The sequence below is a fragment of the Bos indicus x Bos taurus genome, chromosome 19 (genome assembly GCF_003369695.1).
Source record: "Bos indicus x Bos taurus breed Angus x Brahman F1 hybrid chromosome 19, Bos_hybrid_MaternalHap_v2.0, whole genome shotgun sequence".
NCBI lineage: Eukaryota > Metazoa > Chordata > Mammalia > Artiodactyla > Bovidae > Bos > Bos indicus x Bos taurus.
The window spans coordinates 39518046-39530986 of NC_040094.1; the positions used below are offsets into that span (position 1 = coordinate 39518046).

The 12941-nt window shown below is 54.5% G+C and overlaps 1 protein-coding gene across 3 annotated transcripts; it reads left to right on the forward strand.

Annotated features, from left to right (window-relative positions):
• Positions 1 to 394: 394 nt before the first annotated feature.
• On the forward strand, positions 395 to 9886 carry COPZ2 (coatomer protein complex subunit zeta 2). Of its 3 annotated transcripts, XR_003506805.1 has the most exons (10): positions 395 to 534; positions 1186 to 1260; positions 2876 to 2957; positions 3652 to 3743; positions 4191 to 4246; positions 4943 to 5020; positions 6927 to 6978; positions 7575 to 7613; positions 8252 to 8367; positions 9557 to 9642. XR_003506805.1 is itself a non-coding variant. In XM_027518163.1 (9 exons), exons 1-9 carry the CDS (start codon positions 424 to 426, stop codon positions 9602 to 9604), a joined length of 633 nt encoding a protein of 210 aa, XP_027373964.1. In that variant the 5' UTR covers positions 410 to 423; the 3' UTR covers positions 9605 to 9886. The 3 variants fall into 3 exon arrangements, 2 of the variants coding, with proteins under 2 accessions (XP_027373965.1, XP_027373964.1); XM_027518163.1 differs by lacking the exon at positions 8252 to 8367 and having other exon boundaries at positions 410 to 534; positions 9557 to 9886; XM_027518164.1 differs by lacking the exons at positions 6927 to 6978; positions 7575 to 7613; positions 8252 to 8367; positions 9557 to 9642 and adding an exon at positions 5464 to 5527 and having other exon boundaries at positions 400 to 534.
• Positions 9887 to 12941: the final 3055 nt, after the last annotated feature.

Genomic DNA, 12941 nt, shown 5'->3' on the forward strand with positions numbered 1-12941 from the left:
CCAACGGTACCTACCAGGAGTCCAGAGACAAACTGGACTTTGCCTGTGCTTTCTGACGGCCTCAGGGCAGCCTGTGGACGTCGGTGCAAACCAAACCCACAAGCCAGAGAGAAGGCAGGAGAGGGAAAGGGGGCCGGTCGGGAGAAACTGAGGATGCCAGGAGCTCTGGGCTTTGAGGGGCCGAGGAGGGCGAGGGGAAGGAGAGCCAGGGGGAGGAGAGCTGGGGTGTGAGCGCAGGGCGGAGAGGGCGGGAAGGGAGAGGAGGGAGGGCGAGGAGGGAAGGGCCTCGGGGAAAGGAAGGACACGCGCGGAGGGGCTGAGAGGGGCGGGCGCGAGGCCGGCGGCCGCTGGGGAGGAGCGGCGGCGGCCCGGGGGGCGCGGGGCGGGGCGGGGCGGCGCTGTCAGCGCGAGGCAGCGAGCGGAATGCAGCGGCCAGAGGCCTGGCCACGTCCGCACCCGGGGGAGGGGGCCGCGGCCGCCCCGACTGGGGGCCCGGCGCCGCCCGCCCGAGCTGGGGAGCCCGCGGGGCTGCGGGTACGGAGCGGGCGGCGCCGGGGGCCGGGGGGCGCCAGCTCACGGGTCGGGCGCCGGGGAACTTGGTGCCGCCGGGACTGGCCTGGGAGGGGCGGCGCCCGCGCGGCAGAAAAGTTCCTCCGCGCTGACTCGGGAGGAGGCCGGTGCGGCGTCCGCGTGGGCGAAGTTCTGGAGCTGTCGGAGCGGGCGGGGGACGACTCGGCCGGGCTGGATTGCGTCTCTCCCGGAGGGCTAGGGAGCGCGGGGCCGCCCCGGCGGCGGGCTGACGTGTGTGCTTCTGGAGCCCGACGGGCCAGGGCGCCGGGGGCCGCTGGAGGAGCTCGGCGCCGCTGTCCCCCCGGCCCAGGTTCTGTGATACACTCCGACTCGGGCTCTGGAGCAGTCAGTGCATGACAGAACTTGGGCCCGGACGGACCTTCTGCACCCAATGGGCACAGCGCCCACCCGGGGCCTGCAGTGGGATATCTGCCTGGGAAGGGAGCGGGAACCGGAGTGGTCCATGTGGCATAGGGTTGGGCCGGAACCAGCTGTGGACTTTTGGGGCTGGGGTCGCTGGCCTGAGGATGGACTCCTGGGATCAGCAGATCCCGTAGAGCCAATGACACGGGTCTGCGCTGGCTTAGGGGCCAACAAAGCTCTCCCCCGTGTCAGTTGCAGGAACCTTCCCTCTACACTATCAAGGCCGTTTTCATCCTAGATAATGACGGACACCGCCTGCTGGCCAAGGTAACCTCCCACCCTCACCGGAGGGCCCCTGAAGACACTGTGCCACAGGCCCAAGTCCAGAAGTCCCCACCCAGCTGACTCACCTGGCAGGAGAGACCCCACTGTGGGCTCTGCAACACAGAGCAGCCCAGCTGAGACCCCTCCAAAGGTCATCCTGTCCATCCTCCTGCCTTGTCAGACTGCTGGCTCCCAAAGCGGGGAGGGGCTGTCTGTTCTGTTTCTACTCATGTTCCCCAGAATGTCTTCTCACCGTCCTTTACACTGGCCTGGGACCCTGGATTCCTGGTCCCCCAATTCTGAACAAGTACCCTCTGCTTTGCTTTTACAGCTTGGTAAACACTAAGGATTTAGAACAGATAGGATTTTATAGCCCAGATTTTAATCCAACTCTTTCATAAATGAGGAAAAGGTAGTCTAGAAAAGCTAGAGTTGCCTGGAGTCACAGGTACTAATATCAGAGCGAGGGATCCAAACTCGGCTATTTTGACTTGAAGCTCAGGAGGATGATTTTCTCTGCACCAACTATTCAGTTATCTGGTAAATATGCTAGTGATCATGGCCAGGACAAACCAAACTAGAATGATCCAAAAATAAATACCTACCATCAACACAATTAACTATAGTGGGGCTGTGACACCTAAACTAGCTATGAAATGCAATGTAGACTTTTTAGATTGTTTAGGCTGAAACTTTTTGTCTTCATGACATTGCAGTGAGCCTGTTGACCACAACAGTGGCTGGCAGGGAGACCACTAATTTGCCTGCAGATGGGGCACTAGATGGCAAAATCTACATTCATAAAATGGAAGCTGAGCTGACCGTCCCTTGCCCTAGCAGACGGTCAGAGGTAGCTCAGCAACCAGAGGTTCCAGGGCCTCCTCCTGGCAGATCACATCCATGTGCAAATGCAGGAACTGAGTCAGAGAGAGAGTCTTATCAAACCCAACAAAACAACATTGATTTCGTTAGGCAGTGTGTGCCAGGAACTCTCCCTTAGAGAGTTCATCTTCACCATAGTTGTCATTGTTGTTTAGTTGCTAAGTCATGTCAACTCTTGCGACTGTAGCCACCAGGCTCCTCTGTCCATGGGATTTCCCAAGCAAGAATACTGGAGTGGGTTGCCATTTCCTTCTCAGGGGATCTTCACCATAATCCTGTCTGAAGTCAGACCATCACTGGCATTGCATCCCAGCTCTGTCCCTTAAACTGTGAGGTGTCAGGGAAGTTACCCCATCCATATAATGTGGATAATAAAATAGCTGTTATGATATTATTGTGGTAAAGAGCCCCTGGCTCTGCCTTCTTTCCTGTAGACTCAGGTTAGTGTAGAAACAATGTGGCCTAGTGACCGCCCCAGCCATCTGCTGAATGCACAAAGGCCTCCAAGAAATCAGGACAGGACTCCAAAAGCAGGCCTCAAAATTCCTCTACTTTTTATGACTTTCTTTGCTCAGAATTTGTGTTTAGGGGGAAATAGCAGACAGGCGTAGAGGGCAGTCAAGAGGAGAGGGGGCATGGCAGCAGAGTCCCACTTGGCCAGCACCCTGCCACCCATCCAGGGAGGAGCCAGATTCTGTGGAACGGCTGTCACTTTTTCTCCTTCCTTTCCTCCTAGTATTATGATGACACATTCCCCTCCATGAAAGAGCAGATGGCCTTCGAGAAAAACGTCTTCAACAAGACCAGCCGAACTGACAGTAAGTGTCCTCCTCTTCCTTGCACAGAACCCTCAGATGCACACCGTCATCTCCGCCTGGACGCAGCTGTCCCTGTCGGCCTCACGTGCCCACAGGCCATTCACTTTTCTTCAGAGGTGCTTTTTCCTCCCCTTCCCAGCTGTTCCCTTTTCCCTTCTGGTGAACCTTCACCCTCCTCCCCATCACCAGCACACACACACACCCACCCACTACCGCCATCTGCTCCCACCTACCTGCTTCTGGCATGCCTGGAGTCCTCTCAGTGGAAGAGACCACCGCCAGCCTGGGGGTCAGAGGCATTGCACATGTGGGTGAAAGGTCAGCCTTAAACCAGGTTTGTTGACTTCTCAGAGTGAGGCAGTCAGGTGCTAGGAATGAAGTAGAGGGTTGGAGCAGGGACACAGAGTAGCCCAATGGCAGTGTCCCTAGTGCCCGTCTTTCCAAGGGTTCTAGTCTTTGCAAGGATTCTTTTTTTGTTTGGCCACTGCTTGTGAGATCTTGGTTCCCAGACTGGGGATTGAATTCCGGCCCTTGGCAATGAAAGCACAGAGTCCTAACCACTGGGCTGGACTGGAATTTCCTTTGCAAGTGTTCTTGGGAAGAAGAAGGAAATAGGGGGAGAGGTGCAGAGCTGGAGATGGGCAGAAGGGGCCAGGCAGAGGTGACCAGAACTGAGACCCCGTTTCTCTTCTAGGTGAGATTGCATTTTTCGGGGGCATGACCATTGTCTACAAGAGCAGCATTGACCTCTTCCTGTATGTGGTGGGCTCATCCTACGAGAACGAGGTGAATTCAGGAGGTTGGGGAGACAAGGAGGGTCTCTCTGTGGGGGAGTGGCTTGGAGTCTGGGGTAGAAGCTGGGCGGCTCACCCTTGGTATCCCTGCTTCTAGACTCTGGGGAACTGGAAGCCTCCAGAATGGTTCTTTCTGGAACAATGCATATCCATGATACCCCTCAGATTCCTTGGGTACCAGAAGGAGTCCTCTGCCGGGAGCTTCTGTCTCTATTATACATCACTGGAGAAGGATGTATTCAGTGTCCTACAGCAGGCACTCCAGTGCTTCCCAGTTCAAACACGGGGAGGGACCCTCTCAGGTCAAGTTGCAGCCAGGCTCCAGCCTTATCCTCCCTAGAGAGGGGCAGCTGTCCAACAGTCAGGTTCTGAGGTTTCCTCTGGCCTTCTCAACCTCAGTCTCTCTTGTTTTCCTCCTCCCATATCCACTCCTCACCAGCTGATGCTCATGTCTGTTCTCACCTGCCTGTTTGAGTCCCTGAACCACGTCCTAAGGTGAGTGAGGTCCTCTGTCCTCCAAGGCTCCCATCCCCCAGACCTTGGTACATCACAGGCAGGATGGTTCCCTGCTTTTTCCTTAAGTCTCCACAAGATGAAATCTGGAGCCAGAGCAACTTCCTGCAAGGCCCCTGCCCTTTACCTGATCAAACAATGGTATGGCCAGAGGATGAAGTCTGGAGAAGCTAAGTGATTTGCCTGAGGTTACAGGTTGTTTATATCAGAACCAAGATTCAAGCTCAAGGTTTTTTGACTTGGTGCTCAGGGTGATTTTCCCTCCATTCCCTTTGAGTGATCTGGTATCTTCTCCAGTGAACATGGCCTGGGTAAATCAAACTCGGATAACCAAAAATAAGTGTTCACAGTCGACATGTGTAACTACAATAGCGCTGTAGTACCTGAAGTGCTTTAGGGTGGAAATAGGATCAGTGCCCAAAGCGGCGGGGGCAGCGTGGGTAGAGTTGAGCATGAGGGGCCGAAGGAAGCAGACCTGTCCTCTGCTCAGGAATCCCTTGCCCAGGTGCCACCCTCACTCCCCTTGACATTCTCCTTCCCTGTGCTTGTGGGGGGACAGGGGCTGGAGGGTGCGGAATGAGGCAGTCTTTGGAGAGAGCAGGTCCACCTCACTAAGGCAAGGACCTGGCTCCTCCCGGCCATGCCACAGGGAGGTTCCAGAGCTGTGTCTTCTTTCAGGAAGAACGTGGAGAAGCGCTGGTTGCTAGAGAACATGGACGGAGCCTTCCTGGTGGTGGATGAGATTGTGGATGGCGGGTGAGGAGTGGGAGAGGAAAAGGGACTAGTCAGGAACCTTCACAGTGGGAGGTGGCCTTGAGGGTCGTCAGCTCTAGGTTGCACCGAGCATGTTGTTGGCTCTCTGGCCAGCTTCTCCCTTTCTCCAGCATATTCCCTGTGATCCCATCCCCCAAGCCCACTCATGATGATGGAAGTTGACTTCAATGTTAGCCAAAGTCAAGCACACAAGAAAGTAATCTGATGTCAAACTATGGCTGACTGTTGACCAGGCAAGGTTTTGAGGGAATGGTTTGCTCTCCAATGCCCAGGAGAAGCAGGCAACACAGACACCCGCCCTTCCTGGAAAGACTTCATTCAGGCAGAGCCCTGCGGCAGCTACACCTCTTGCTCTTAGAGGTTCACTCTAGCATCGACTGCATGCATGACCTGGGCTAGCTGTTTATTTTCCTTCCTTTCCCCAGCTTTGAAATGGAGACAATAAGGAAACTGCCTCAAAGGATGTGGGATTAAATGAGGTGATGCAGGTGAAGTTCATAGTTCTCCTTCAGTAAATCTTATCTCCTCTTATTGGTGTAAGATTATAGTCTTAGGAAGCTGGGAGCTCTTATGAGAGGTTGGTTAGTGAATTTCCAAGGGGGGATTGGGCAATATTCAGGGAGAAAAAGAAGTTCTGGCTCTGGGGCAAAGGATAATGGAAACGGATCACCTGTGAGACATCCACATGCCTGTGATTACATGCATTTAATGGATGAGGAAACAGAGGCTCAGAGATTTAAGTGACTTGCCGAAGGTTACATGACTAGGGGATGGCAGGGCCAGGATCTAAAACTTGTGCATGTTTCCAGAGATTGTGCTCTTCCCGTGGCACTGATGCACATTGCTGGGGGACAGGGGCCCCGGGACATGGGGTGCTGTGGGGTTCTTCCCTCCACCCCTCCCTCCTTTCCTCTTTGTCTGTTGACTGCCTGCTGCTGCTGTTGCAAGGCCTTGTGCTAATTGCTAGGACCCAACAGTGAGGGAAATAAGACCAGGTTTTGTGGAATATAAAAGTTGTATATAAAATTTGGTGTGGAACTTCTTCAAGAAACACAGTTACAAATATAAAATGAGGTGCAGGGCTTTCACAAGGGAGATTGTAAGTTTTATCAGCTTCCCATCTGTACCTCTAGAAAACAGGGAAGCATTCGTGGAAGCAACATTTGGTCCTGAACCTTGGCCTGGAATGGTCGCTGTAAAGGACCTCTCGTGAGGGACTTCAGGCTACAGGTGCCCCTGTGATGAGCCTGAGAGAAGGTCTCTCACTTCCTTCTGCCCTATAGGAGGCTCACTGGGTGAGGAGGAGCGGTCACTCAGTTCCTGTGGACCCTTTCTCACCCACAGTGACCAACTCTTCCCCCTGCACACCCCCCAGGGCATCATCAAAGAGTGCCAACTAGCCGAGAAATGCCTCCATAATTGGGTCTGTCAAAAGGGAAGTTAAAAAAAAAGGGAAGGTAGATTCTGATTTTGCAGCTCCTTTTCTTTCACGTATAGCACAACCCCATGGCAGAAAATAATAGTGAAACCAGATAGGAACCCCAGGGGGCTTCTCTTCCTTCACTGCTTCTGAATCCAACCTTTCATCCCAGAGGTGAAGTGAACTTTGTAGAGCTCTCACTTTTTGAGCCCCTGCTTTTGACAACTTGATCGATCTAGACTGGACTACCCTGGCCTGATCTCTCAAGTGTTTGCCCAGTGATGACAAAGTATGTGAGAATCAGGGCTCCGTGGTGAGGGAGAGTTCTGGCTTGAGGAGTATGGGTGGGCCAAGTACCTTGGAGCGGGGATGTTGCAGAATATGGCAGGGAAGCAAAGGGCTTAGCAGGGAGCAGAGTCCAAGGAAGGCATGGGGCTGATTTTCCTCCTCATCTCTCTCACTTTGTAGCGTGATTCTGGAAAGTGACCCCCAGCAAGTGATCCAGAAAGTGAATTTTAGGGTAAGAGTCATCCTGCATCCCCCCTTACTCCCATCTCCTCCAGGCTCCCCTTCCCATCGTCTGTACTTCCTGTCTTCCCTGTGTCTGGGCAAAGGGAACCCAAGCTCCTCTAGCAGAAGCAGCCACTGGGTTGATGCACTTCTGGAGGGGAGCAGCAGTTTGGAGGGATGTCAGCCAGTAAAAGAGATCTCTGTCCTCTTCCCTTGGCCAATTACAAATACCTCACCCTCCTCCCTGGTGGGAAGTACAGACTGAGGAAATAAATAAATCCTCACAGAGACACCTGGTGGCTGCCTTGCCTTGAACTTGGCCTTGGAGGGGAAGAGATGGAATCTCCCCACCCAGTTTGGCTTCTCATGTCTGGATGAGAAGGTCATTTTAATCCCCCACACTCTCCACCCACCGTGTCCCAGAGACATCCCTGAGGATGCTGGTTTCCAAGGGCTCTAGAACTTCCCCTAAGTGACACACATGCAGTTCTGGATCCCCTGATCACAGCATCCGCTCACCACCCACAAGCCCCTTTCTCTCACCTGTCTTTCGTCACTCGCTACCCTTGCCCTGGCCTGACCACCTTGATTCTGCTTCCCCCATAGGCGGATGACAGCGGCTTGACGGAACACAGTGTGGCCCAGGTAGGCCCTCTCCATCTACCTTGGCCAGAGATGGGCTAGAGGGAGGAGAACAGAGCATCCCAGGGGGACCCAGTGGGGCTCTCCAGGCAGAGAAGTCAGGGATGCAGGAGGGAAGGGATGACTGTGTCAGGCCACCTCTTGGAGACAGTCCACTGGAGGCTGCCAGGGTCCCCATGGTAATGTGGAGCTTGGGTATTAATAAATGATGATGCCTTCCCAGCAGTTCACCTTATCTCCTAGCTGGGTATAGTTGGGTCAAAGCCCAGGAGGAGCTACCCACGCTGGAGATGGCTGGGTCACTTGTTCCCCAAGCAGTGTGGGGGCTCAGGCCTCTGGAAAGGATCCCAAATAGGAGTTTTCTTCTAACCCCTCACCCCTGCTCTTTAGGGTCCACACTGAGGTTGTTAAGGGACACTTAAATCCACCGTGGGATCTCATTCTCACCGCTGGCACAACCAGTTTGGGCTGCACCTTGTCCCTGAGTGTGGAAAAGTCCATGCCCGCCAGTCCCCTGCATGGTCCTATCTGATGGTGCATGTGGGATAGGGCTGAGGTTTCCAAATCTACGGCCTGACTGGTTTCCCGGCTGCTCAAACTTCCTACTTGTCAGGCTTGACCTCCATTCTGTCTGCCCGCAGGTCTCTCTGCCCAGACTAATCCTGCTTTTATGGAGCTTCCTGCCCTGGCACTAACTACCTCGTGCTGTAGTGGCCAACGCTGAGATGGGCCCATGCCATTCAGTGTGGGGCTCCAGGTGTGGTGCCCTTTGCTGTACCTGCCCTTCATGCTCACGCGGCCTCTCCCTTCCCAGTTCTCCTTGCCTCCTCCTACCCTGATGAGATGAATGCAGCCACATGGCAACTTTAAGGGCTAAAGAGGTTAAGGGGCAATGAGCAGAGCAGATAAGAACAGGGGCGCTGGTGTGAGTCATCCAAAGGACGCATCTGCCTTACCACCTACAAGCTGGGTGGCCCAGGGCAAGTTATTCTACCTCTCTGGGCCTCGCATAATCACAGGACACTCCTTATAGAGTTATTATGAAAATTAGACGAGCTAAAGCATGGAAAGCTCTTGGCATACATCCTGTTTTCCATGGGGGAAAGAATGAAGACATAGCACTTTTAATGGAATTCTTGAGTAAACACCAAGGGATGTGCAGGTAGTGAATGGGAGACGAAATAAGGAGAAAGGTAGATCTTTACTGAGAACTGCAGGAGAACTCCAGGTCCAGGCTGTCCCTGAGAGAGGAGGGGGAGTGGGCAGGAAGAAGGGACATACAGTGTGGGATCAGCCTTCTTGCGGTGGGAGTGAGGCTGGATGGCTGGAGGGACAATCTAAGGGACATAGGTGGGGTCTGCACCGTGTTTGCATGGTGTGTGCACAGTTGCATGGATCTGTGTAAATGTGGGGCTGAGGTGGTTTCGCAGCAGGATATGAAAGTGAACACATCTGAGTGCAGGTGGCCTTCTGCAGAGCCTGCCCAGGAGCCCTTTGCCAGCTGTGCCACATCAGCAGCAGCTTGGGGTGGGGTGTTGAGGACTTACTGCCAGCCAAAGCTAGAGCTAGGGGTTTGCTGAGGTGTCTGGGCACAGGAAGTGTCAGGCCTGGGCCCGCCTCTGCCTGGACGTGGCACTGCGGGTGGAAGCTTGCATGGCATGGTGTGGGGGAGACAAGGCTGCTGCCACACCCAGGGCTGCAGATGCTGGAAACAGAGGGCAGGCTGGGCCAGCTCCCATCTGGGCTGGTTGCTGGCTGCAGCCAGTTTGGGCGGCTCTTTCCGTCTTGATGGCCCAGCCCCCCTTAAAGCAGGCAGAGATGAGCTGCTGCCACCTAGTGACTGGGGATCGCCAGGACATGTATCCCCCCCACCCGCCACTGCACTCTTAATGTACTTGAATTCCACCCAGTAATTCTCTCAACCTTCCACACCCCGCCCTCCCCAGGTTCTTCAGTCTGCCAAGGAACAAATTAAATGGTCGTTACTGAAATGAAGGCTGTGCATTCAAGGCTCCTGCCCCCAGACCATTCCCCCAATCCTAGCAAAAGCACAGAGACCCCAGGGAACACTAGAAACCCATGCCCTCCCAGAACTGACTCCCGAGGTCTCCGGCCAGGGACTTGAAATGCAGAGATTTGGCTTCAATACTGAGTCACCCCTTCTCCCTCCCCTGGCCTGCCCTTTGGGCATTGACAACCAGCTGAGTTGCCTTAACTCACACCTTAGGCATCCCTGGCCCCAGAGCCCAAATAAACCTGCTTTTGTCTCCTGCCAATGGTCTCTTTCTCTTTTGCCCTGGAAAGTGTGTGTGTGTTCTGATAAGGGCTTCTGCACTCTGTGGCATTTTCCGGATGCCCAATACTAGGTGTATCTTTGTGGCTGTGTGATTGGGGAGGAAGTGGGTGAAGGGAAAGGAGACGATTTAACTTAAGTGAGGCGGTGCGTCACTGACACTGGGGCCCTGTACGTGGTGTGGAGGGCTAGGTATGATTGTGACAGGGTGAAAAAGTCACAATGGGAGAAATGGTGCATTTGGGAAGAAAAGAGCAAAAGATACTACACGTGGTGGCCGCACTGGGATTCTTCAACTCACTTTTTCCATTCTCAGTCTCCAGAAGGGAAGGGCGTAAAGGTTTCCTCTGGACAAACTGAGGAACAGCACGCCTGTTTTTCTTGGCTTGCCCGGGAAGTTGCCGCGGAAATCCAATGCTGGCATATACCCTGGGTACTAGAGCGCTGCAAGCCTGGCTAGGCCCAGATATTAGGGGTGAGGAGACACCGACCCAGCTCCCACCTTGCATTTGTGTCCAGAGCACCTAGCGCGCCCGAGGGTGAGAAGAATTGCAGGTACAGGAGAGGGATCCTATAGGCAGATGAGAAAGATCGAGTGACTTTCGGGGGTCACGACTCCTCTTCTCTCTCCCTGTTCCAGAACCTCCCCCTTTTCCCTTTTCTGCGTGGCGTACAGAAGTCCCTCAGAGTGTCGATAACTTTCGGCCCGGGATCGCTAGTTTCCCCAGATCCAGAGCCAACTGCAGATGCAAGTTCACGCCCCGCCTTGGCTCCGCCCCTAGGCGCCCACCGCCGCGGGGAGCCGGGTCCCGCGACTTTATCCACGATCCTATAGCGCCACCTGGAGGGAAAGGCGGGGAACGCGCTCCCTCCGAGTCCCGCGCCCCCTACTAACTCCGCCCCCAGGGTGGGACAGACCCCTGCTCCCGCGAGTTAATCGCTAGCCTCCAAATTCAGCGGCAGGGCCGTGCCCTAGCAACCAGCGGGTGGGAACCGCCCTGCGAGCTCCGCTGCAGGCACTGCTCATGAATTTCCGCCTGCCGCTGCTGAAAATGATAGACCCTGGGTGTTAGTAGAAGCAGTCCCTGCGTGTCGGCAAGTCCTACATTATAAAAAAAACTCTCTACAATGGATATTTGTAAATGGGCCTGCCTACTTTTGTAATTAGAGAAAATAATAGTTACATAAACAAACAGATTATAAACACTTTGTACACAACCATTCCAATAAATAATGCAACCCTGAAAAAGAAAAAAAAAAAAACTGTGCAGTTAAGTGCTGTAGAGTTCAGGGGCCAGTGTGGCGACGGGAAATGAGAGATTTTCCAGAAATACTTTGGCTAATGTTCGGCTTCATCCGGTGTCCGGCTCCATCCACCGCCTCTAAATGACCGCAAGAACCGGAGGGGCAAATTCGCTTCCTAGTAACCCTTCGCGCCCAGTTGGGTCCTGCAATTTCAATTGTGCAGGGACTGGAATGGGAAGGCCCGGCACTTCACACAAACTGGCTCACCGAATACTGTGGACTATGCGGTGCTTGCCCATTTTACTGACAAGCACACCGAGGCTCTGAAAAGTTAAAGTGTTTACGACAGTTTCTGCAGAGCCGGGACCGCTGAAAAGAGGCGGCTTTCCCACGCTCCCAATCCTAGGGTCGTCCGACCCCCTCGCCCACACAGGGACTACACTGGGTTAGGAGGAATGAGTAGAGGGGCCGTGGTAATGCGGAGAGGCAACCAGAGAGGTGTCCTTGCCCTTTATGGCCAAAGGACTCTGGGGAGGGGGGCTACAGCGAAGCAGCCGACCCACACCCGCGGCGGGGAGGGGGCAGCTCAGACGGTTGCGCGGAACCTCGGTTGGTGGGAGGGGATCGGGGAGGTCCGGGGAGCGCCGGCAGAATGGGGGTCCGGGACTCCCAAGTTTGCAGGCCTGGCTCTCCCAGGGCTGAGGCGGACAGGCCTACTGCACCCCCAGCTCCTTCTCGGCGCCCGCAGCCTCGCGGAGCCGCCAGAACCGCGGGCCTGGTTGTCTGGAAGTTCTCTCCGCTGGCCCTGCCTCCCCCGCTCTCCCGTGTGAGCGCGGTCTGAGGCGCGCAGCACGCTAGGGTCGGGGCGCCGTCTGCTCTCAACCCCTGGGCTCCTTTCTGCCCTCGTGGGCTACCCCGCGGGTCTCGAGTATTTGTGGGTAAGGGACTTCAGGGCGCCCCCATTTCCTTCTGTGAATTGGCACCGGGGACGTCAGTAACCCAGCCGGAGGGCGCACACTGAAACACTGGCCCGGGGCTCAGATGTAGGGGGGGACGCTATCCACACCTAGACCGAGCTAGGGACACAGAGGTAGTACCGCCAGGCCCTTGGACCCCTCTTTATACTACACTGAGCCGGCAGTCCCCGGCTTTCCGGCCATTGGCTGGCAGGAAGGCTGAGTTGGTCTGATTGGCCCGTATCCAGACAGTGATGGATGGCTCCCGGCTGACTGGACCTCGGCCGGGTGGGTGTCTGCTTCGTGGCTCAGTTTGGCAAAAGCAGGACCAGACAGGCCTGGGAGTGGGTTGGTGAATGAGCTGGAGATCGCGTTAAAGGATCAAACTTTCTGTGCTCTTAATCTCCCTTTAAACTCTACAGAGAGAAAAAAAAAAAAAAAAATCTTACCCCTGATTTCTCATAGATACTCTCTAATTCCGGAACCTGATGTAGGCAAAATTGAATCATTTACCCAAAGCATTTTGGGCACAACCCTACGGACCTCACTTTCACTCCATGGGCCTCCATCATTTAACGATATTCGCGCATTCCTTTCGTTCACTCAAATATTTGAGTGTTTGCCAGGAGCCAGGCAGTAGGGAAAGAAGAGGACAGAGACTGATAGGCAAGTGACTGGGCCCAGAGGTGGCAGTGGGGTGGGGTGGAGGTTTGAAAGGAGAAAAGGGATGACAGATATTTCAAGGTAGAAATACCTTTTGCAATCAAATTGTGTTCTTTATTTTTATCTGAATGGTGTTAAAAATTCAGTTTGTGCTTAAGACTTGTTCTTTCCTGT

Bases quoted from the DNA above. Each gene is read 5' to 3' on its own strand.
- COPZ2 (XM_027518163.1), top strand. From the start codon at position 424: ATGCAGCGGCCAGAGGCCTGGCCACGTCCGCACCCGGGGGAGGGGGCC. The intron at 535-1,185 runs GTACGGAGCGGG...CCCCCGTGTCAG, and splicing joins GGGAGCCCGCGGGGCTGCGG to TTGCAGGAACCTTCCCTCTA. The intron at 6,979-7,574 runs GTAAGAGTCATC...CTTCCCCCATAG, and splicing joins TCCAGAAAGTGAATTTTAGG to GCGGATGACAGCGGCTTGAC.